Genomic DNA, 22,564 nt, shown 5'->3' with positions numbered 1-22,564 from the left:
AAAGACTAACAGATTTATTTGGGCATAAGCTTTCGTGGGTAAAAACCTCACTTCTTCAGATGCATAGGAAGAAGTGAGGTTTTTACCCACGAAAGCTTAAGCCCAAATAAATCTGTTAAGTCTTTAAGGTGCCACCAGACTCCTTGTTTTTGTAGATACAGACTAACACGGCTACCCCGATACTTAGTATCCACAAAATATTTCCTCTTAGCTTCCCCCAAAACGACAAAATAACTTTTAAAAAGTTACTTTGTAATCTTTCACCATTTCGTCACAAAGGGGAAAGGATTTGTTACTGCTGTTACGGTGAAGGCACGAGTGTTTCAGCTCCTTTTGGAAAAGGTGGGTGGCTCTTAAAAGAGCCGTTGGGTTTGTTTGCACGAGTTAGACTCTATTTTCCTTTTCAAGCCGCTTTACTTCTTTTTGGGCGCTGCCTTCTTAGCCTTTCCTGCTTTAGGTTTGGCAGCCTTGGGCTTGGCAGCCTTGGGCTTCACGGCCTTGGCCTTAGCCGGGCTCTTAGCTGCCTTTTTAGGCTTGGCGGGTTTGGCCTTTTTCGGGCTCTTGGCCGCTTTCTTAGCCGCGGAAGCCGCTGGTTTCTTGGCTTTCTTCGGGCTCTTTTTCACGGCCGCAGCTTTTTTGGGTTTCTTGGCGGCGCTGGCGGGCTTCTTAGCAACTGGTTTCTTAGGCTTTGCCGCTGGCTTTTTCTTAGGTACCTTTTCCTTGATCTCGCCAGGCTTCTTGTTGAGTTTGAAGGAACCAGAAGCACCAGTACCTTTGGTCTGTACCAAGGTGCCCTTGCTCACCAAGCTCTTCAGTCCTAACTTGATGCGGCTGTTGTTCTTCTCCACATCGTACCCTCCGGCGGCCAAAGCCTTCTTAAGAGCGGCCAAGGAGAGCCCTTTGCGCTCCTTGGAAGCGGACACCGCCTTGGTGATCAGCTCGGTCACGCTGGGCCCCGAAGCCTTGCGGGCTTTTGAGCCTCCTGCCGCCTTCTTCGGCTTTTTAGCAGAGGTTTTTGCCCCAGGAGCGGACACAGCAGGAGTGGCAACAGGCGCCGTTTCCGACATTGTAGCAGACGTTCCCTACGAATCAGAAGAAAACAATTGGGCTAGAGTAGGTCAGATGCCTGGTATTTATAGAGAACAGCTACTCTGTGATTGGTGCGTTAAAGAGCCCGCCCAGCTGCAAGCCAGAAAGTACTCTTCTTCCCGTTCAGTTTGTGTTTCTTGGAAGTCAAAAAAGTGTGTTTTTTGCAGTATATCCGCCACCGAATCACCCCCACTTTATAGCCTGTGGAAGGGGAAAGAGGGTATTTTCATTCAGTAGAGTTTCCCGTTGGAGAAACAAAAGGTGAGTTTTAAAAGAATCAATAAACCGCGAGTCCTGGACCTGGAGAGACCTCGGGAGAGAGAAACTTTTGTTTTTCCTTCTAAATAAAAACTGCACCGTGTACAATGAAATTTCCAAAGTAATGAAATGTTATTCTTTAAAGGGTCTTCTCCCAATCAAGGCTCAAAGCCAGAAATTTGAATCAATGTTTTCATAGTAAATTGATTTCAAAGAGAAGGAAGTAACACAAACTCGTCCCTGAGCGTTGAATATGGATTAGAAATTAGCTTCTTTGACCAAAATCTTTTACCCTCCTTAAAACATGAAATGTTAAATTAACAAACCATGGAACAATGCGAGGAGCAGATTGAAGTCCCGTGAGGGACTGTTTGTGCCCCAAAAGTGGACGACTTGTTAAAGCAGAGCAGTTCGTAGTGTGCTGCCCTGTGTACAATACAGAGCTGCTAGTTCTCTTATTCCTGTGTTACAGGAACATTCATTATCATAGTAGACAAGGTCATAGTAACTTCAGGTGGAAGAATTATTGGCGAGGTTTTATTAGATTATGAAGAAAATATTAACATTCATTAACTCAACACTGCGTTTCTGAACTGATCCAGTAACCAACTTTTGAAATCCTAATCCATTGTTTAAAGGGCATGGCTATTGCTAAAGTCTTTTCATTCTTGTACATTACAAACTTGGGCAAATTGTCACTGACCTTTATCTTTGCTCTAGGTCATAGGGGTTCTCAAACTGGGGGTCGGGACCCCTCAGGGGGTCACGAGATTAGTACATGGGGGGGTCGTGAGCTGTCAGCCTCCATCCCAAACCCTGCTTTGCCCCCAGCATTTATAATGATGTTAAATATATTAAAAAGTGTTTTTAATGTATAAGGGGGGGGGTCGCACTCAGAGGCTGTGTGAAAGGGGTCACCAGTACAAAAGTGTAAGAACCACTGCTTTAGGACTAGAACATTGCATATTACACATTATTGTTCAATTAGTGATGGATTTATATTAATGAGAAAATTTAAAATAGAAATAATCACACAAATCTCTCTTACAAGATAGAAAGGCTTGATGCAAATTTTGAGAACAAAATTATAGAATAACGCTAACACACACAGGGAAAGAAACAGAAGAAAACATTCCCTTATTATTAAATCAAATGCAGAGCTCTCCCATAATTGGAAGGGCGCATCCCTTTAATAAATCACAGGTTTTACCTTGTGTTGTTACAAGTGATTCCTAATGGTACTATATATTAGAAGGTTAGATTTTAAATCAAGAGTAGCCATTTAAAAAAGTATTTTTCCTGTTACTTTTTCCTTCCATTTGTGACATTTTTGAACCGACAGACCAGTTTCATATGCAACATCTAATCATAAATGGGGACGAAATCTCTTTTGTTATATCAAATTAACCAATCAGTAACTGGCAATATCCTCAATCTCCCACAAACCTTAATGTATCCAAACTACAGAGGAAATGGGGTTAGACAGTATGTGTTATTCTAATTTCTATATTCGAAATTAAACGTGTTAAAAACTGTTCTATGTAACTAAGGAATTTGAAACCCCCTTTTAAAGGAATTAGGGTTTCACTATTATTTTGGGTTCAAATGGACCAATCAATATTTGGGAGACAGTTCTTTAAATATGAGCATAAAAAAAACCAAGGCAGATGAGATAACTTGGGTAAAATTGTTATTTGTCACAGCAACATTAAAAAAATTATATAGTCAAACAGGATGGATTCAACATAGAATTCACCATAATCACTTATTTCTATTGAATTAGTATTTATTTTTCTCGTTGGTTTACTATATAATCTGTTTTGCCCCATCGATATTTATGGAACCTGGAAAAACAAAGGCTTGATGCCTGGTTTCCCCTCCCCCGAAGGGGCTTCCATTACTCATGAAAAGTAATGGAGGAGAGGGGGAGAAGAGAATCACTAATAAATGTTTAAGTTGTTTGTTTGTTTTTTGTTTTTTTTGGACGACCCATACTAAATGGGGAGTTTTCTATTTAACAAACAGGGCTGCTCCCTCTGTTTGATGACATGCAACTCTTTTCATGAGACAATAGGTGGCTCTGAAAAGAGCCTTTGGTTAGTACTGAAGTTGAAGTGTTCACCTTTCTTGGTCAGTTTCATTTGCTTTTGGCTTTATGACTTTCGGTTTTCTTGGGCAACAGCACAGCCTGGATATTGGGCAAAACACCCCCTTGAGCGATCGTGATTTTCCCAAGCAGTTTGTTGAGCTCCTCGTCGTTACGGATGGCGAGCTGCAGGTGACGGGGGATGATCCTGGTTTTCTTGTTATCGCGAGCAGCGTTGCCGGCTAGCTCCAGAATTTCAGCGGTCAGATACTCCAGCACCGCGGCCATATAGACCGGAGCTCCGGCACCCACCCGCTCAGCGTAATTGCCTTTGTGGAGCAGGCGATGCACACGGCCCACCGGGAACTGCAGCCCAGCCCGCGAGGAACGAGACTTTGCCTTAGCTCGCACCTTACCCGCCCTGCTTTCCTCGGCCTGACATCGTAATCTGCTCTCTAGTAACAACTACCAAACGCACAATGTTATAAAGCTACCCAGGCCGCGTAATAGCGCCCTAATTTCTGTCCTTTTATCCTGTCCGTATGACTGCTAATGTAATTTGTGATTGGCTAAAAAATTAACATGGTCTGTTCAACCAATGGTGATGCGGATCTGAATCTGACCAATGGCTAGGCAGTAGAGCCTCTAGTTTCACCTTTCCTCCCTCCACGCCCCCTTCCCTTCCTGCATTTCCCAGAGGCTGTCTTGCTCGATCCACATTTCCCTCAGTAGTGACAATTGATTAACCTGTCTTTATAAACGTGAGGATCTTCTTTTACAGCGTGTACTTTGAATATGTATCTCCTAGAATATTTTAATGCTTTTCTGGCTGCAGAAGTAATAACTGGTCCTTCCACATCGGTGTGGTGGGATATTTAGTTAATTATAAAATTGATTCAAGCATGATTAAAAGAACAGAGTAGAATGTTTTTTCTCCCCTGCATGAATCTTGCCATAAATGAGATACTTGTATTTAGTTTGTTACTTGCCCCCAAGTGAATAAAAAGGGGATAATTAATGTCTTTTTAACATCTTACCAAAAGATCCAAGTATAATTTCACACTTAGCATGTATTTTATTTTATTGTCTGAAAATATCTCTATCTAAAATTTATACAGTCAAAATACCATTGCTGTGAGGAAAGCTCAGTAGCCATTCTTTGGTAGCAAAAATGTACAGCTATTTAGAAGAAAGTGTAAACAATTTGTCTCAATAGCAATCATGTATATCTTTTTAGGAATGTTTTTTTTAAATAAATAACCAAATAAGAGTATGTTACTCTGGAAACAAATCATCCAGGTTAAGTTTTACAGTGGTCAAGGCTAGACAACATTATCCCTTTGTATGTTCTGGAACCTAATACAGTCTACAGGACCGGCTCTAGCGTTTTTGCCGCCCCAAGCAGGAAGGGGAAAAAAAAAGCCATGATTGCGATCGGCGGCAATTCGGCAGCAGCTCTACCGCCGCTTTGTTCTTCGGCAGCTAGTCCTTTGCTCCGAGAGGGAGTGAGGGACCTGCCGCCGAATTGCTGCGGAAGAGTTGGACGTGCCACCCCTTGCTGTTGGCCGCTCCAAGCACCTGCTTGCTGCATTGGTGCCTGGAGCCGGCCCTTATGGTCTATCTGTGTGAGGAACAGTTTGTGATACCATTAGACAAAATGAAAAATATCTAACTATACAAGTCCAATTGACTTCAGTAGGACTTGTCCAGGTGTAAGGCTATCAAAATCTGACCCTAAAAGAGAATCATTAAACAGGTTCAGCACCTCAAGTTGGAGCAAACAGAGACCCTAACCTCAGCCCAGTTGTAATGATCTGCCCATGATAAAGATGTCATCACTGTTACCCCCTGTATTCAATATTTCCAGTCCCACCATGAATATTAGCCATCAACCAAATCTGAGTCAGAAACCACCTGGGAGAGGATCTTCATTGTTATGGAAGCTACCATATGTGGTTTAAGAGCAACATATAAGAGTTAGCAGCAGCACAGATAGTGAAATTACTGAGCACAGTAATGGTCTTTGCGAAAGAGACTGTCATTTCTGATATGTTTACCACAATGGGGACATGGCCTGACTCAGGTGTTTAGATGCTACCATAAAATGCATTTTAAATAATGATTAATAATTTGCAACTTCCTCAGATCTGTAAACAACTCAATTAGATTTGATTGAAATCCTGAGGGTCAAAAGGGGATAGTATGTAATTCTTAAATTAAATTTGTCCTGGAACTCTCAAAGTACTCTCAAACACCTCAATGAATCCACCTTCAGAGTGAAACACCCCTAATCCCAAGGTCTAATTCAAATAGTAAAGCCATTCCCCTTCCCTGGCCCTTCAGCAAATTAATTTGAAGTGACTATGTTGTTGGACAGAGCTATGCCAAATCACTATTTGTTTCAGCCAGCCAGATCTCAGTAACACAAACAAGGGTGAGCATCCCATCCTATATTTGAGGTGGAAACTGATGGTTTTATTAGTAACTTTCATGAATTAAACAGTACATTGACGTCACTGCCCGTTTCCCTAGATGCCCAAGAAAAGCATTGTTAGATGTCCAGCCACATTAAGATGACCAAATAGTGGCAGTGGCCAGGAAGTTTTGGTTTGAGGTGATTTTGGCTGGTTGGTTGGCTGTTCTATTTTGTTGTCCTATCTGAATCTAGTCCATGGGTTGTTACTAGAGCAGGTTGGAAATTTTCTGATCAAACATTTTTCTATCAGAAAATGCCAATTTATTAAAATTCAACCTTTTTGGGTGAGTGTGTCAATGTTGTCAAAATTCTGATGGAAAAAAAGGCAGGTTTCTGATTAACACTGCCATGGAAACCTGCCTGATTTCCTGTCTGGCTCCTTGGCAGTTCACCTGATGAGAAGCAGAGAGCCCAGAAGCACAAGTTCCCAGGGCATCAAGGCCCTGGTTCCTCAGCAGCCTATCTGGTAGACCACAGAAAAGCCCAGATGCTCTGGGAGCCATCGTGGAGGGCAGGCAGCTGAGCAGCCATTCCATGAAAAAATCCAAAATGTGTTGATGTTTCACTACAGAAATATTCCCCCCCCCCCAAAAAAAAACATTTTTTTTTTTCATGGAACAGAAAATCCCATTCTCATACAGCTCTAGTTGTGACCTTTTACATGCAGACCTCCCTTCCATAACCTATGCTTTTGGCACCTTTTAGATGGACTTTTCCAATGCACTCTCCATAGGGCTATGCCTTAAATCCATTTGTGAACTGAAACTTGTGCAGATTGTGGTAACTCATTTGTTAAGCAGGTTAATTCACAATGCGCACATGACACCAGTGTTCCAGTTTTGCACTGGTGGCCTATACACCTTGACGTGAAGTTTCTGTTTGTTGTAATGAAGCCTTAAAAGGACAGGCACCTCCCTTTATGAGGGATCATTTCTCTCTGATGTCATGTTGCTGCAACTGAGAACAGAGGAGGCATTCAAGCTGGAGATCTGTTGGTCTAGAAGATAAGGAGTTTGGGAGGACATTCTCCATAAGTGCTCCTCAGCTTTGTAATGCATTCCTTCCCCCTTTAGATAGCTCCAAAATGCTGACTGTTTAGGAAGATAGCAAATACTTGGTATTTTTTTTAAACAGGGACTTAGGATACACTAAAGGAGATATGGGGGAGGAGGAAATGTGATGAGTGGGAGATTTTGACTTGTAAAATATTAAATAACTGGTAAATAGCATAGCTGGTAGAGAAAGGAGACATGCTACTGAGGAACCTCCTTCACTGCTCCCATACCAAGGAGCGCCTGCACCTCCTGGATAAGGAGTTGCAAGTGAGAGGGGTCCCTGAAGAGAGAGGGCAGGAGCAGAACTGGAAAGAATATCCCACTGCCACCATAAGGAGGACCCAGCCATCTGAAGTTATTTGGGACCAAGCATGGTAGAAGTGGCACAAATGATTCAAAAAGGACAGGGAAGGATACGGAAGTGAGGCTGGTGCACCGTCCTCGGGCACCCCTTCAAAGAGCCTGTTTGGAACCCGACGATGGTTTAGTTGAGGGGGTTAGAAGGGCCAGGCCATTCCTACCCCTTCTCCTATAAAAATCCTGTCTCAGCCGAGGAGGATAGGATTGCTGCTGAGGCCTGAAATGTTTGCGTTGGGTTACCGGGCTGTGCATACCCAAGGATTTCATGGTAGCTCTAGAGTCCTTTAGGCTGTGGAGCCTAGAGTCAGTCTTCTCTGCGAACAGACCTGCCCCATCAAAAGGTAGGCCTGCATTGTCTGTTGAACCTCAGGCAGGAGTCCTGAGGCTGCAGCCATGAGCTATGCCTCATGGCGATACTGGAGGACAAGGTGGGCACCACTGAGTTTGCAGCATCCAGTGAGGCCTGTAAAAGGACCTGTGCCACTGCCTTGTCCTCCTCCACTATAGCTCCAGTTGGAACCAGCACCTTAAATTCGAGCATCGAGTTCCAGGAGTTGAAGCTGTATCTACTCAGAGTTGCCTGCTGGTTGGCAATCCTGAGTTGCACCCCCCTGTAGAGTACACTTTGACCCCAAATAAGTCCAGGCGCTTGGTGTCCTTGGACTTAGGTGCTGGGGCTTCTTGCCCTTCCTTTTCTTCTCGTTCACTGCAGCAACCACCCCCGAGTAAGGCTGTGGGTGTGTGAAGAGATATTCGTACCGCTTAGATGGGATGAAATACTTCTCTCCACGCCCTTCACAGTGGGAGGGATGGAGGCCAGGGTCTACCAAATGGTCTTAGCATTGGCCTGTATAGTCTTAATGAGGGGTAGAACCACCCTCAATTGGCTTTCCAGGGCCAGGATGTTGACCACTCCACCACCTCCTCGGCCTGCAGGCCCATGTTTTGCACCACCCTGCAAAGGAGATCCTGGGGGTGTGGCTGTCTATGGAGGGCAGTCCCGAGACAGAGCTGCTGGCAACCGCCAAATCCGGGGAGGAAGACAAGGCGGCCAATGGGGGAATAGGGTCCTCCTGACCCTCTCGCTCTCTAGGGAGCTCCCATCCTGTCTTGCTGACTGGGCCAGGCAAACCTGGATCAGGCTCAGGAACTGGGGTTGGTTCTGTGGGGGGTGAGAAACAGTACCTCCTTGGCACCCCTAGGGATGGGGCGACTGGCTAAAGCCTCCTGCACATGCTGTTCAGAGGTTGCCAACCGGGAACCTTTAGAGTCCATGGGGTCCAAAATGGCCACTGCACTGGTCTCCGCCACTGCGCCGGCCACAGCCCGGCTCCCACCTCAGGGCTTTCCCGGCCCAACCAGTGCCAGCCCCATTCCGCGTATCTAGACCTTGTTTCCAAGCCCAAAGACAGGGACCAAGACCACGATGGCCAGGGTGGTGCCAAGCAGAGCTGGCCTAGTGAGCGGTGCCATGAGGGTGGGGAGCGGTGCCACACTCTGGATCTGTGGGGGGTTACTGATCAGTGCCAGGATGACCAGTGTCGGGAGCAGGACCTGCTACACAATGGGGATCGGAGTCACGAGCGGGAGCACTGGTGCAACCTGGAGCAGTGCTGCAAGTTCGATGGGTGCCGCGATTGTGACCGGCACCGGGACTCTGAGTGGTGCTGGGACACCATCAGCCGAGGGATGGAGCATCACCAGTTTGCCTCGAGATGGTGCCATGTGATGCGGTAACGGAGGCTTGGCCCAAAGGGTGGGCAACCTCGGCGCTGTCATGGCAATGAGGTCCCTCATGGCCTCAAAGGTGTATGGAATGGATGGCAATTCCACCTCCTTGATGACCTGGGCCATGGAGTCCAACGGCACCGGACTCAACAGTCCCCCCCTGTGAGGCCAAAGTCAACAGTGCTGTCTCCAACCACTTGGGCACTGGATGCTCCTCTGTGGGACACGCCCCACTGACCGGTGGTGTGATGGGTTTGGTCACAGAGACCCCCTTAGGACTGCCACCTGATGTGCTGAAACTACCTCTGAGCCTATTTTCTCTGGTGACTTGGGACTCCAGAACCCTGTCTTGTTGAGCCAGACATTGTAGCCTGCTCCAATACAGACCCAGGGTCCGAACCACACCCCCAAAGCTACAGCCTTAACTGAAAACAGCTCAGCAAGTACTTGTGTTTCTAGCACCCAAACACCTAGCTCCCAGTGGGCTCCAAACCCCCAATAAATTCATTTTACTCTGTATAAAGCTTATACAGGGTAAACTCAAATTGTCCACCCTCTACATCACTGATAGAAAGATATGCACAGCTGTTTGCTTCCCCAGGTATTAATCACTTACTCTGAGTTAATTAATAAATAAAAGTGATGTTATTAAGTATCAAAAGTAGGATTTAAGTGGTTTAAAGTAGTAACAGATAGAAAAAAGTAAGTTACCAAACAAAATAAAACAAAGCACGCAAGTCTAAACCTAATACATTAAGAAACTGAATACACCTAAATCTCACCCTTAGAGATGTTCCAATAAGCTTCTTTCACAGGCCCAAACTAGAAAGGAGTCTGGTCTAATCCTTTCCCCTTGTTAGTTCCAGCTCAGGTGGTAACTAGCGGATTTCTCATGACTAGCAGCCCCCTTTGTTCCATTTCACCCCCTTTTTAGCTTTGGCACAAGGCAGGAATCTTTTCATCTCTCTAGATCCCCACCCCTCCTTCTAAATGGAAAAGCACCAGGTTTAAGATGGATTCTGGTTCAGGTGACATGATCACATGTCACTGTAAGACCTCCTTCTTCATTACCTAGTAGCTTGAAGATGCACAGAGAAAGGCTTGTAGGTAAACAAACCCATTCACAGTTCATTGATTCTGAAGCACTCTTAATAGCTTCCACTTAAGATGTTTACATCAGTAATACAAGTTTATAATTTATTCTCTTAACTCCAGACATAGACATAATACATCCAAATAGGATGAACACACCACGTAGATCATAAGCTTTGTAATGATACCTTACAAGAGACCTTGTGCATAAAGCATATTCCAGTTACATCATATTTACATTCAAGCATATTTCCATAAAACATATGGCATGCAACATCACAGGTGGGTCTCTGGGACAGAGATCCACTCCTCCCTTGCTTCCGGTGCTGCTTCTGTGCCAAGGAATAGGAGCAGTGCTGGGTCAATCCTGCTGGCTTTGGCACTGGGGAGCGGCTGTGTCGAGGGCCTCTGCCAGCGTCCTTCCACGGTGCTGCTTCCACCACTGCCACTGGGGCGCTGTGCACCAATGAGGTCAGTCCCAGGTCTTGCCGCACTGCTGGAGGTTGTGGTCTGAACACAGCCTCCACAAGGAGCTGCTTGAGGTGAAAATCTTGCTCCTTTTTTGTTCTGGGGCAAAACCCTTTACAAATCCTGCACTTGTCTGCTTGGTAAGCCTCCCCCTGACACTTTAAACAAGCATCGGGGGTGTCGCCCATTGGCATGGGCTTGTTGCAGGATTTGCAGGGCTTAAACCCCTGGGACTTGGGCATGTAAATTCCCCCAAGGAAATGCAGTCAGGGTAAACCCCACAGTCCAAAACTAAGAACCTATCCACATTTGTGCATATTGCCATATAGAGGGGATGGCTCCTCCTTCTGTACGAAAGGAGCCTGGGGTAGAAATGGAAGGGTGGCAGCAGCATCGTTGTTGAGGCTGGAGTGTTCTGCAGCCACATCCTTTCCATTATTGCCACCCAAGAGCTCTAATGTGGGGGTAGGAGATGAAGGAATGGAAGTTGAAGACATGGGGTCACAGAAGCCATGAGAGGGAAAGCAAAGTTGGAGAGGGTCTTTGTTTTTCCCATTTTTGTTCAGACCAGGACAGAAATAGGGGTATACATCCAGAGAGGAATTCAGGGTAAAAGTGTAGATGTGAGACATTTCTGAAACATCATAGAAATTTAATCTCTGAGCCTTACCATCCAAGAGAACCCCAACTACTTCAGATTGTTTGCCAAGTCTTAGTTTAACTGGAGGATCCACTAAGGCTATATAATCAGTATTGTTAAAAAATCGTATCCCCCAGTACCCATTCTCTGGCTTCAAATCTTGCCAGCCTTTCCTATTAGCCTTCCCGTTTGTTACCCCAAGATCCCAGTCTGTCTTATTTCCCACATACACTTCCCAGTAATATTCTCTCTCAGCTCTGAGGGTTTCAGATCCTAGCACGCAGGCCCATCCATCAAATCTCTCCGGAGTATCTGTCACCTCTTGCTTCTGGTCAGTATGGTTTACATGTTGGCAATCCGATGAAATATAAAGGTTGGGATGGGCTGTTTTAGGATCCAATCTGATTTGCACTGTACAGTTAAATGGAGACACATGGGGGTTAAACAAACCAAACAAACCAAACAAACCACACGCATGGGTGATCTTTCACTTCCTACATCACCCAATTCATAGAAGCATCCCCTACATTCACTACCTGTCTTCCTGATTCCCTGAGGTCCCTCTACAGCCTTAAATAATTTTCAGAGTAGAAACATATTATAGTAAACATTGTTTCTTCTTACTCACCAGAGCTGTGCCCCGAGTGTATCCAAAATTATATCTGCTTACTTTACTGACTAAAATACTGCTTCTTGCTCCTGTGAGTAAAGCTCTGCGCACATACAAAATTTGTATCTGCATCTGTGATCCGCAAACGTGGTTGGCGGATATAAAGCGGATACCTGCAGATTTGCAGAGTTTTACCTGTGAGTGCCACACAGATAAGAGAGTTATCTGGATTCCATTCCTTCTTGTAGTTTATTAACAGAAGTCTTCATTAAATCTCAGTTACACCTGGCCAAATGCACTGAATGGGGGTTGCACAGGTGTCAGTGATGGCTTAAATTTGGAGACACTCAGATTGCAGGAAAGACCCTAGCTGGACTTTCAGAGCCCAGATTGTGTTTTATAACTGGTGGCTGAAAAGGTATCTTTTTATTAGGAAATTTTGCTTAATTTACAATGGAAATTCTTGACAGACAATAACTATGGAATCCCACTGGACTGTTTTTACAAACAATTTTCAGGGGGGGGAGGGGGAGGGGAAAAAAATTACAGTGATTGGCAGAGACTCCCTTTAGGTCACTCTGGAAGGTACTGTCCAATTTCACACACATTTAGAAACAAACTCTGCTCTCAGTGACACCAATGTAAATTAGAGTAACTTCAATGATTTCACATAACTACTAACTTTCATGTGGATTTATCCCTCTGCAATGAGGTCTAGTCAGGTCCCCAAGAAACCCAATAATAAGAAAAAGGAATTTGACGCAGTGGTGACAGAGACTGGGACTGTGAGCTACAGCTTTCAGGAAGGCTCACCAGTTCCTCTCCTTTTTATAGTTCCCTCCCACCCATTCTTTGAATAATCATTCCTCTCCAGCAAGAGGGCAAGACACTAGATTTAGCTTGTCCACCTCCATTACTGAGGTAAGTTCTTCAAGTACACGGAGCAGAGGACAGACCTTCAGAATGTGATGCTGGACTAAAAAGGAGGTAATTTCACTGAGATCCCGAAGTAACTTTTTTTGGTTACTCACCAGCTGAGTTTCGGGCCTTCAATAGCTCTGAAATGTGAAACAAGGGAAGTTAGGAAAGAATACCAAAGTTAATGGAGTTTGCACTATAAACCAGATTGGGACACTCCTCTTACAATCCACAGAAAAAGAACTAGCAGTCTCAAAACTGGTAAGTTAGGTATGTCACTGAGATAGAATTCTTCTGCCAGATTTGAAATGAACCGGACAAGGAGTTCATTGGTTGTGACCCCCCCCCCCCTTTTTTTTTTTTTTTTTAAAAAGGGCCAACTCCAAAAGTTCATACTTACACTTAGACTCCACCTATATACACACTGAAATACCTAAAATAAATTACCTGACTTTCTAAAGTATCAGAGGGGTAGCCGTGTTAGTCTGGATCTGTAAAAAGCAGAGAGAGTCCTGTGGCACCTTTAAGACTATCAGAAGTATTGGAGCATAAGCTTTCGTGGATAAATACCCACTTTGTCAGATGCATGTCTGACGAAGTGGGTATTCACCCAGGAAAGCTTATGCTCCAATACTTCCGATAGTCTTAAAGGTGCCACAGGACTCTGACTTTCTAAAGTGATGTATACCCAGCAGCTTCAGTGAAATCAATGGGAGCTGCTGGGTGGTCAGTACTTTTGAAAAATTGGGCCTCTTATTTTGCTATTTAAATATGAGCTTAGAAACTTAACTTTAAATACTCACTTAAAAAAAAATGTCCATAGGTATTTAGAGTTTAATATAGACAGAGATATCTATACCTGTGTATTATCTAGCAAGAAAAACAGAACAAGGCAGGAAGATAAAACATAGTTTACTGAATTCAGTTAGTTGAGATCTAGTGCACAGGACCAAAGATTACTTTAATTTGATATTTTAAATAAGTTCTCCAGAATGGAACGTTCACATCTGTCAAGCTGATAGGAAGTTCTGGAGACCAAACCAGGGAGCAGCAGGAAGCAACCAGAGAAGGAGTCCTTCACTCCCCATGTCTCTTCCATGGAACTCAGGTAGCAGGTTGGAAGAAATGCTTTTTTCAGCATGCTGCCATTCCCCCTGCTGTCAAAGTCCTCCCCCTCCCTTTATCCAGCATGCACTTTGCCCACTATTACCGAGCACTTTGACATATGCCAGAAGGAGGCCCCCCATTTTTGAGCAACTCCTATGGAGGAGTATTTAGGAGCATGAAGAACGGAGAAGTCAAGACAGCATGGGGAGAAGTACATATCCTCCCCTTGCACATGCACCCCCCTGAGTGGACTTTCTAAGGTCTGATAGAGGTCACTAAAAACTAGAGACTAAGAAATCTGCTGTTTCTAGATATCAGTGAGATACATAAAGTTAGATTTTTCAAAAATTAGAACAGCAGTCACTCAAATCAAAGTCTCAGATTCCCCAAACTGCCTTCTCAGATTAACCTCAACTTTCAATATAAATAAAAAACACCTCTTCATGCTATGAGATCACACATGCCAAAATTTTAAGAAGAAAGTAAGTTTGGGTTTTGTTTGTTTTAAGGAAATTATAGACAAAGGTCAAAAATTGGCTTATAATGACAACTGTCTTCGAACCTTAACTATGGAGTCACTAAAGCAGCTCAAAAAATCTAACATCAGAAAGACAGGATCATAGAAATCCAGTCACAGCCAGCAATATCCAGGATACCTGTGTGTTCTATGTGTGGTTGGGGCGTGTGCCAGCAGGGCATGTGTAAAACATTAGTGAACTTGAACACGTTACAAGTTATAACGGTTATCCCACACTGAAAAGGAGAATCACCAACTGTCTCACTCAACAACCTAAGAGGGGGGTGATGCACCCATCAGTGAAGAGACAGACAATTATCCTTCTGAACGAATCCTCAGGCTCCTGAGAGAGAAACACAGACAAACATGATAGAACAGCAGGGACTGGGAGAGAGAGACAGTAATGAAAAGAGAGAGGAAGATGCAGAGAGAGATCAAAGGAGTCCATTCTAGAAAAACAAATTACATACCTTTTGCAATTTGAAGCTTTCCTGAGGGAAGAAAAGAGAAGAGATGAATGTGCAAAGAAGAGACCATCAACTGGTATTATACCTACATCAATGTGTCCATCCTGAGCCAACCTATGCAATACCCTCATCCTGAGTTGAGGGTACATTCCCATGATCAAAGGGTCTCCTTCCTACAGAGATCTACTTCAGCAAAATATGATAAAATGTTGGTAAAAGTAAGAGCCCGGAAAAGCTAAATGGCCCTGAGAATTTCCTCTGTTACAAGAGGCAGAACCAATCAGTCACAGGAGCTGAAAATAGTAACATTTGTATCTTATTGATGTTTCTGTCCCATCACACATTCCCTACCTATTTCTTGCTTTTAATCTCTATCTTAGGATGCATTTGTCTATGGAGAATATTCTACACTGGGAAAGGACCAGGAACGTAACGTACCTTTGGATTCTCTCTCTGTTTTGAATATGAAGCCTGTAACCACACCCAATATAACGAGCGACAGACATAATATTACTGTGGTGACTATATATGGGTGTTTATCATATGGGAATAAATCACCTGAAATGAAAGGAGTGGGTTGTTAGTTCAGGAAGAAAATAACTTTAAAATTGGAAGGAGTCTCAGGGTGTCTCACTGATATTCTTCATGCCATGTGTCCACATTTAAGACACTCCATTCCAGAGGTGGGCAAACTACGGCCCACGAGCCACATCCGGCTCACGGGACCGTTGTGCCTGGCCCTTGAGCTCCCAGCCAGGGAGGCTAGCCCCCGGACCCTCCCCCGCTGTCTCCCCTCACCCGCAGCCACACCACCGCGCAGGCAGAGTTCTGGGCGAGGGGTTGCACGCTCCTGCTGAGCGGATCTGCAGCATGTTTGGCTCCGGCCGGGAGGCGAGGCTGCTAGACATGCTTATCTGAGCGTCATGGTAAGGAGGTCGGGGAGTTGGATAAGGGGCAGGGATCCCAGGGGGCAGTCAGGGGACAGGGTGTGTGGATAGGGGTCAGGGGATGGGGAACAGTGGGGTTGGATAGGCATGCGGTCCCGGGGGGCCTGTCAAGGAGCAGGGGTGTGGATAGGGCTCGGGGCAGTCAGGGGAGAGGTAGCAGGGGGGGCTGGGTGGGGTCCCAGGTGCGGTTAGGGGACAAGGAGCAGGGTGGGGTTAGGATGAGTCAGGGATTCTGAGGGGGACAATCAGGGGGCAGGAAGTGGGAGGCGTCGGATGGGGGCAAGGGCCAGGTTGTTTGGGGGAGGCACAGCCTTTCCTACCCGGCCCTCCATATACTTTTGTAACCCCAATGTGGCCCTCGGGCCAAAAAGTTTGCCCACCCCTGCTCCACTCGCTCCATAAGCAGCTCTAAAGCCCCCATCCTCCATGAATCCTACTGGGATCCTCCAAACTACAAGCATCTCATCTAGATTCCCTCATCCACCATAAGCCCCAGCTACAACATACGATACTATGCATTTTTAAATGCTATATAGAAAATAAAGAGGAGATGTTCAGAGGGACTAGAAATTCCAAGAAGGCACACTGTAAAGCTCCTGCTTTCTGTGGTTCTGTCCTGCCCTAACCATTTATGTCCAACCATTTATGTCCGGCAAACCATTACCCGGTCTTCTACTGCCCGGACAAACTCTTTGGAACAGGATAGCCTTACTGGAAAGTTGCAGCGCCGACTGTCTTGTCTGGTCCCAGAAGTTGCTTTGGAGCTGACACACCAGGACCTGGTTCTTGTTATCTTTCACATCCACGTGACTCTGAATATTGTGTAGACCTTGAACATCTTTTACAGATGACATAGTTGAGTTCTGTCTTTGACCATGCCTGTCGGTCCAAAGTATTGCTGGTTCCGGATACCACCCTTCTGAACTGCAAGTGAGTGTCACTGCCTGGTCCTGGGAATGGTGCACAGAGATTGTGGGGCCTGTGCCAACAGCTGTGTCAAAGCAAACCAAGCAATATTAGCTTACTCGACATGGAAACACCATTACTTTGTTCCCATTGGGAGGGAAAGGATTCACCATGTTGGTATCATTAACATGTGCATTGATGCTCTCTGATAATGTGTAGCCAGCAGAGGAACATCATGGCCCTCTGTAGCCACAGCCAGTCACCAAGGCCTCTCAGTAACTGCTGCCAGCTGCCATGGCATCTGGGTGACTAGAGGTGGATAATAACTGCTTAGGTATCTGGCAGAGATTTGAAATGAAACAAAAGAATGCCAGAGGAAAATGTGTGTGTGTTTGCAGGGGATACATGTAAGTGAAGGACATGTCACCTGCTAAAACAGAAAAGCAATTCACTGACAACAAGAGCCTACTTTACCTCCAACCTTTAACTCCACAAGGCCTTCCAAATAATTAAATTTGTTGCCAACAAAGCAGACATAGCTGCCTCCATCTGCCACCTGAACCTTCTTTAACAGTAGAGAGACATTGCCATTGGGAAGCTCCTCCTTGAACAGCTCTGTCCTTCCCCGGTAGTGTGAGTTCTGCTTCTGCGGGGCATCCTGCCCATTCACATAATGATGGGTTAGGCCAGGAATCTCACTGCTATGCCATCTCACTTCCATCTGTTTGGCATCGGTCCTAGGCGAAAGTTGGCATGGAAGGATGACATCTGTGCCAACTGTGGCAATCACTGAAGAATCTGATCCTTTCAGGGTAAAGCTTTCTGAAAGGGATATCATGAAAGGTATTAATTACACCGGCACCTTATTGTCTATTCAGTTCCAACATCGCCAAACCCCACCTCCACCACATTCTGGATTATAACCATCTGCATTCCCATCACTGTAGTTCTCCTCGCTATTACTACCAACCATCTTCATCACCAAAAACCAAAACTCCAACAGAGTGACAAAGGAGACTATGACCACCATTACACAGGGGGAAATCATGCAGAGGAGCATCCTGGGCAACCCAAGCATCCAGCAGGTAGAATGGGAGCTACTCCTTTTAAATCTGATAGCACTGGGAAAGAACATGGCATAATAACCTGAAAATACTAGAATTGCTTACCACCAGCCCTATCCAGCATCACTCAGCAGCACTGTCAACAGCCCATACATCACCACTCACAACTCTCACCATCTTTGTTACCACTACCATGGTTCAGGCAGATTTCCTGCTCACTAACGTGTCTCTCCCACCCAGCCACACTAACCAGTATGCCCTAATCCTAAAATGGGGAGCCAAGAGCAATGGACAATCCCCCAGCAAGTGCACATACCACTTTTCAGGATCGAGCCCTGTATTTGCAAACATTTCTTAGAGACTCCATTCAGCACCTGTCTTGATTTAAGAGACTCACAATGACAGGTGAGCAGGGAAATGTCCTCTGTCCCATTTAGGAGATACATGGAGTAAAATTAGTGGGTGATCCTCTGTCAAATTCACTCCCACCTCCTCATCCCAATTTTGAACTAATGTCCTAGGAGTAAAAGGCTCCATAGCCCAAATCCAACAATACTATAAGCCATGTGATTCCTGAGCCAGGTGTGTTTATGATCTATGTCCAGGTGCGAGGTGAATGGGTGATTGGTAAAGAATTAAGGTTCTTGATAAAGAAGGAGAAATATTGAGAAAATTCATTCACTACTGATTTTCAGGAATAAAAGCACAGAGTTTGGGCCATTTGTATTCATGGGGTAAAATTCAGTCAATCACAAGTACTCAAACAAGTGCCAGGCATTTGCGAAAATGTTTGTGAAGCCTGAAGCGTCATGAATTTTAACATAAGTGAGCACTCATTGGAAAATTCACAGTAGAGGTGCGTTACTGGTTATTTACCAGCCATTTATTATTCTCCCGTGTAAAGAGTTCATTCGCAATATCAGTAGGCAATAACAATAGCCCGTGAGTTAAGTGACCAATCACACAACAAATTGTCAAAAGTTTGTTTGCATGTACGTTATTTGCTTCAACCTTACTACAGAACAGGATTGATGCATGGATCTGATCAGAAAGGGACCTACATTAGGGACAAACAGTTTGATCAGCTTTAGTTCTTGATATCTTACACCACCACTTGGGCCTAACATAGTACACCTCTAGCCCAATATAACGCTGTCCTCGGGAGCCAAAAAAAAAAATTTTACTGCGTTATAGGTGAAACCGTGTTATATTGAACTTGCTTTGATCCGCCGGAGCACGCAGCCCCGCCTCCCCCGGAGCGCTGCTTTACCGCTTTATATCCAAATTCGTGTTATATCGGGTCACGTTATATCGGGGTAGAAGTGTATATTGTTTTATGTTTTTGTGGGTTTTGTTTACTTGTTTGTTTCACCTAAGTAAATATATGCAAGGAAAATTATCCCTTCCACTCCCATTCTGGTAGAAATACATTTTAAAAAAAATCACCTCCCACCCCCCGGATCTCTTGTTTACAACCTCTCTTTCTCCTACAGCTCCTTTCTTCTTTGCTCTCCATAGCCCTAAGAAACCTTCTTTCTATTTCACCAACCAACAAATAATGGAGATATCCCATCTCCTAGAACTGGAAGGGACCTTGAAAGGTTATCAAGTCCAGCCCCCTGCCTTCACTAGCACGACCAAGTACTGATTTTTGCCCCAGATCCCTAAGTGGCCCCCTCAAAGATTGAACTCACAACCCTGGGTTTAGCAGGCCAATGCTCAAACCACTGAGCTATCCCTACTTCATCTCCTTTTTCCCCTTTGTCTCTAAATTGCCTGAGCAAGTGGCCTTGATTTCCTATCCTCCAGCTCTCTTTAATCACTTCAATCCCACCCCAACAAATTTCACTATTAGCCTCCTCCTTAACCCAAAGGGCTTGTGTTCTATAATTATTCACTTCCATTCTTCTACTGCCCTTCATAATGTGGATCAAATTATTGTCCTCTTTTCCTTTCTTCCCTGGACTTCTGCTCTTATGCAGTGCTGCCATTCAAACTGTACAGCAGTGCAAGAGCCGTCTCATGAACAACCCCTATTTCTATGTGAATTCACTCCTCTTGTTCCCTCCCACCTGCCTTGGTGGCACTGTTGTGATTCTGTCCACATGGTTCTTGGGTAGAAGTGGCCCCTTCTCCCACCACGTGGCTAAGGTAAAGATCAGAGAGAAGGTTGTGACTTGGGATCCAGGTCAAGATCCTGCTTACCTGAGGAGACCAGGATTCCTACATGGCAGAAGAAGGCAAAGGCCCAGAGCCCACTCCTGGCAGACAGTTCCATAACCCCTAGAACACAAAACAGGAGAGTTCACACCAATGTCCAGAAAATTCTGGGGGACGGGTCTGGAGAGCATTCACAAATCAAACCACACTTTCTGCCAGGTGAAAATAATATGAGGTGCAAACTAAATTTTTCAGGCTATAGTGGGAGAATTAGGAGTTTATAGTCTAGTCCAGCGATGGGCAAACTTTTTGGCCCAATGGCCACATTGGGGTTGCAAAACTGTATGGAGGACCGGGTAGGGAAGGCTGTGCCTCCCCAAACAGCCTGGCCCTCACCCCCTATTTGCCCCCTCCCACTTCCCATCCCAGAACCCCTGACCCATCCAACCGCCCTATCCCAGGACCCCCCACCCCTTATCCACCACCCAGGACCTACCCCTTATCCACACCCCCACTCCCAGTCCCCTGACAGCCCCCCAACCCCTATATACACCCTCACCCCCAACAGGTCCTGCAGGACCCCACCCCATCCAACCCCCCTGCTCCCAGTCCTGTGACTACCCCCCGACCTCTATCCACACCACTTGACAGGTGGTGGTGTTCTGTCCCATCTACTGGCACCAAGACCACTTAGAGAGATGAATGAGTTTGCACTACAGCCTTAGCTAAGAGCCACTAGCTGTTAGCTAAGGCTGTAGAGCAAACTCATTCATCTCTCTCCATGTAATTAGATGGGACAGAACACAGCCAGGAGGTGTGCGCGTTACACCAGCACCCCCACTATACAAATTGTCCCAGCACCCCTGGCTCCTGGCCCATGATGGGATTGTAACAAGTAATAGTCACATACAAAAGCCAGGTGCTGCAGCATAGACAGGTGCTGCCTGTAATGACGCTGAAGTGCCTTGCCACAGGCGCACAGCAGAAGGCCCAGCGGGATGGGAGGGAGCAGGGCACGCCAAGCTGCAGGGCAGGCCCAGCGCTTACAGGCCTGAGCTCACCGCTGCCATGGCCAGGAAGGAGCCACCCGCCCGATGACTCCCGGTCCCGCCCTCTTCAGCTCACCCCGCAGCGCGCTCCCCATTCCCTCCCACCCTCCGCGCTGCGCTCCCGGAGCTGCAACCCCGCCCTTCTCCGAGCCGGCCCAGCCCTGCTGCGCTGGTGTCCGCTACAGGGAGCCGCCCCGCGAAGCCCCCTCGCACCTGCAGTTCCTCTTCCGAGCCCAGCCAAGTCTGCGTGGGCCGCGGCTGCAGCGCCCCGCTTCTCCCCTCGCTCCGGGGGCCGAGGCGCCCCACACCATGGAGGAGGGAAGCAGGAGTGAAAGCAAGTCAGGACACTAGGCGGGGCCTCAGGCGGAAGGGGGGGCTGGGGGGAATCGGGAATCAGCATCCTCCACCCAGCCCCTCCAAGCCGCCTAGGCCTCCCGTGTTGATATAAAGGGCCTGGGGCTCCGGACGCTGCTGCTGCGCTAGCCCTTTTAAATCACAGGTGTAGTGTATTAAACTGCTCCGCGTAGGAATGTGCTACCGGTAGCAGTTACCGATACGTAATGGAATAGAAACTTATCCAGAACTGATCCCTGGAGAATCCCACTCATTATGCCCTTTCAACCTGGTGAATCACTGATAACTACTGTCGGAACTGTTTTCCAACTAGTTTTGCACCCATCTTATTTTAGCTCCATCTAGGTTGTATTTCCATAGTTTGTTTATGAGAAGGTCATCGGAGACAGTATCAAAAGCCTTACCAGTCCTACAGATAATGGGATGCATTAACAGGTGTGTTGTGAGCAAGACACGAGAAGTCATTCTTCCGCTCTACTCTGCTCTGGTTAGGCCTCAGCTGGAGTATTGTGTCCAGTTCTGGGCGCCGCATTTTAAAAAAGATGTGGAGAAATTGGAAAGGGTCCAAAGAAGAGCAACAAGAATGATTAAAGGTCTTGAGAACATGACCTATGAAGGAAGGCTGAAAGAACTGGGTTTGTTTAGTTTGGAAAAGAGAAGACTGAGAGGGGACATGATAGCAGTTTTCAGGTATCTAAAAGGGTGTCATAAGGAGGAGGGAGAGAACTTGTTCACCTTAGCCTCTAAGGATAGAACCAGAAACAATGGGTTTAAACTGCAGCAAGGGAGGTCTAGCTTGGACATCAGGAAAAAGTTCCTAACTGTCAGGGTGGTTAAACACTGGAACAAATTGCCTAGGGAGGTTGTGGAATCTCCGTCTCTGGAGATATTTAAGAGTAGGTTAGATAAATGTCTATTAGGGATGGTCTAGGCAGTATTTGGTCCTGCCATGCGGGCAGGGGACTGGACTCGATGACCTGTCAAGGTCCCTTCCAGTCCTATAATCTATGAATCTATGAATCTATGAATAACATTTTCACACACACATATGTGTGAGAAACTGCAATCTGTAGAGATATGCTACCTGTAACTGCCATATATGTGATGAAGCTAATTCCTACAGATAGAAACTGCAATCTGTAGGGATGTGCTATCTGTAACACTGCAATCGGATGAAGCTAATTCCGACAGATAGCAGTTTCTCACACTGTAG

General features: G+C 45.8%; 2 protein-coding genes and 1 pseudogene across 2 annotated transcripts; all 3 read right to left on the bottom strand.

Moving 5' to 3' along the window:
- Positions 1 to 243: 243 nt before the first annotated feature.
- LOC117870041 (histone H1) lies at positions 244 to 1,085 on the bottom strand. Its single transcript, XM_034757272.1, has one exon. The coding sequence runs from the start codon at positions 1,065 to 1,067 to the stop codon at positions 414 to 416; it is 654 nt and encodes a 217-aa protein (XP_034613163.1). The 5' UTR covers positions 1,068 to 1,085; the 3' UTR covers positions 244 to 413.
- Positions 1,086 to 2,955: 1,870 nt separating this feature from the next.
- On the bottom strand, positions 2,956 to 3,915 carry LOC117879149 (annotated as a pseudogene).
- Positions 3,916 to 10,214: 6,299 nt separating this feature from the next.
- On the bottom strand, positions 10,215 to 21,356 carry LOC117879144 (butyrophilin subfamily 1 member A1-like). The gene is made up of 8 exons (XM_034774128.1): positions 21,211 to 21,356; positions 19,994 to 20,071; positions 17,199 to 17,546; positions 16,531 to 16,809; positions 15,310 to 15,429; positions 14,875 to 14,895; positions 12,894 to 12,920; positions 10,215 to 11,663 (listed from the first exon to the last, which is right to left on the bottom strand). The coding sequence occupies exons 2-8, from the start codon at positions 20,064 to 20,066 to the stop codon at positions 10,912 to 10,914; spliced, it is 1,620 nt and encodes a 539-aa protein (XP_034630019.1). The 5' UTR covers positions 20,067 to 20,071; positions 21,211 to 21,356; the 3' UTR covers positions 10,215 to 10,911.
- Between the last annotated feature and the right edge of the window lie 1,208 nt (positions 21,357 to 22,564).

The sequence above is a fragment of the Trachemys scripta genome, chromosome 1, assembly GCF_013100865.1.
Source record: "Trachemys scripta elegans isolate TJP31775 chromosome 1, CAS_Tse_1.0, whole genome shotgun sequence".
Classification (NCBI taxonomy): Eukaryota; Metazoa; Chordata; order Testudines; family Emydidae; genus Trachemys; species Trachemys scripta.
This window is presented reverse-complemented; position numbering and strand designations above follow the sequence as displayed.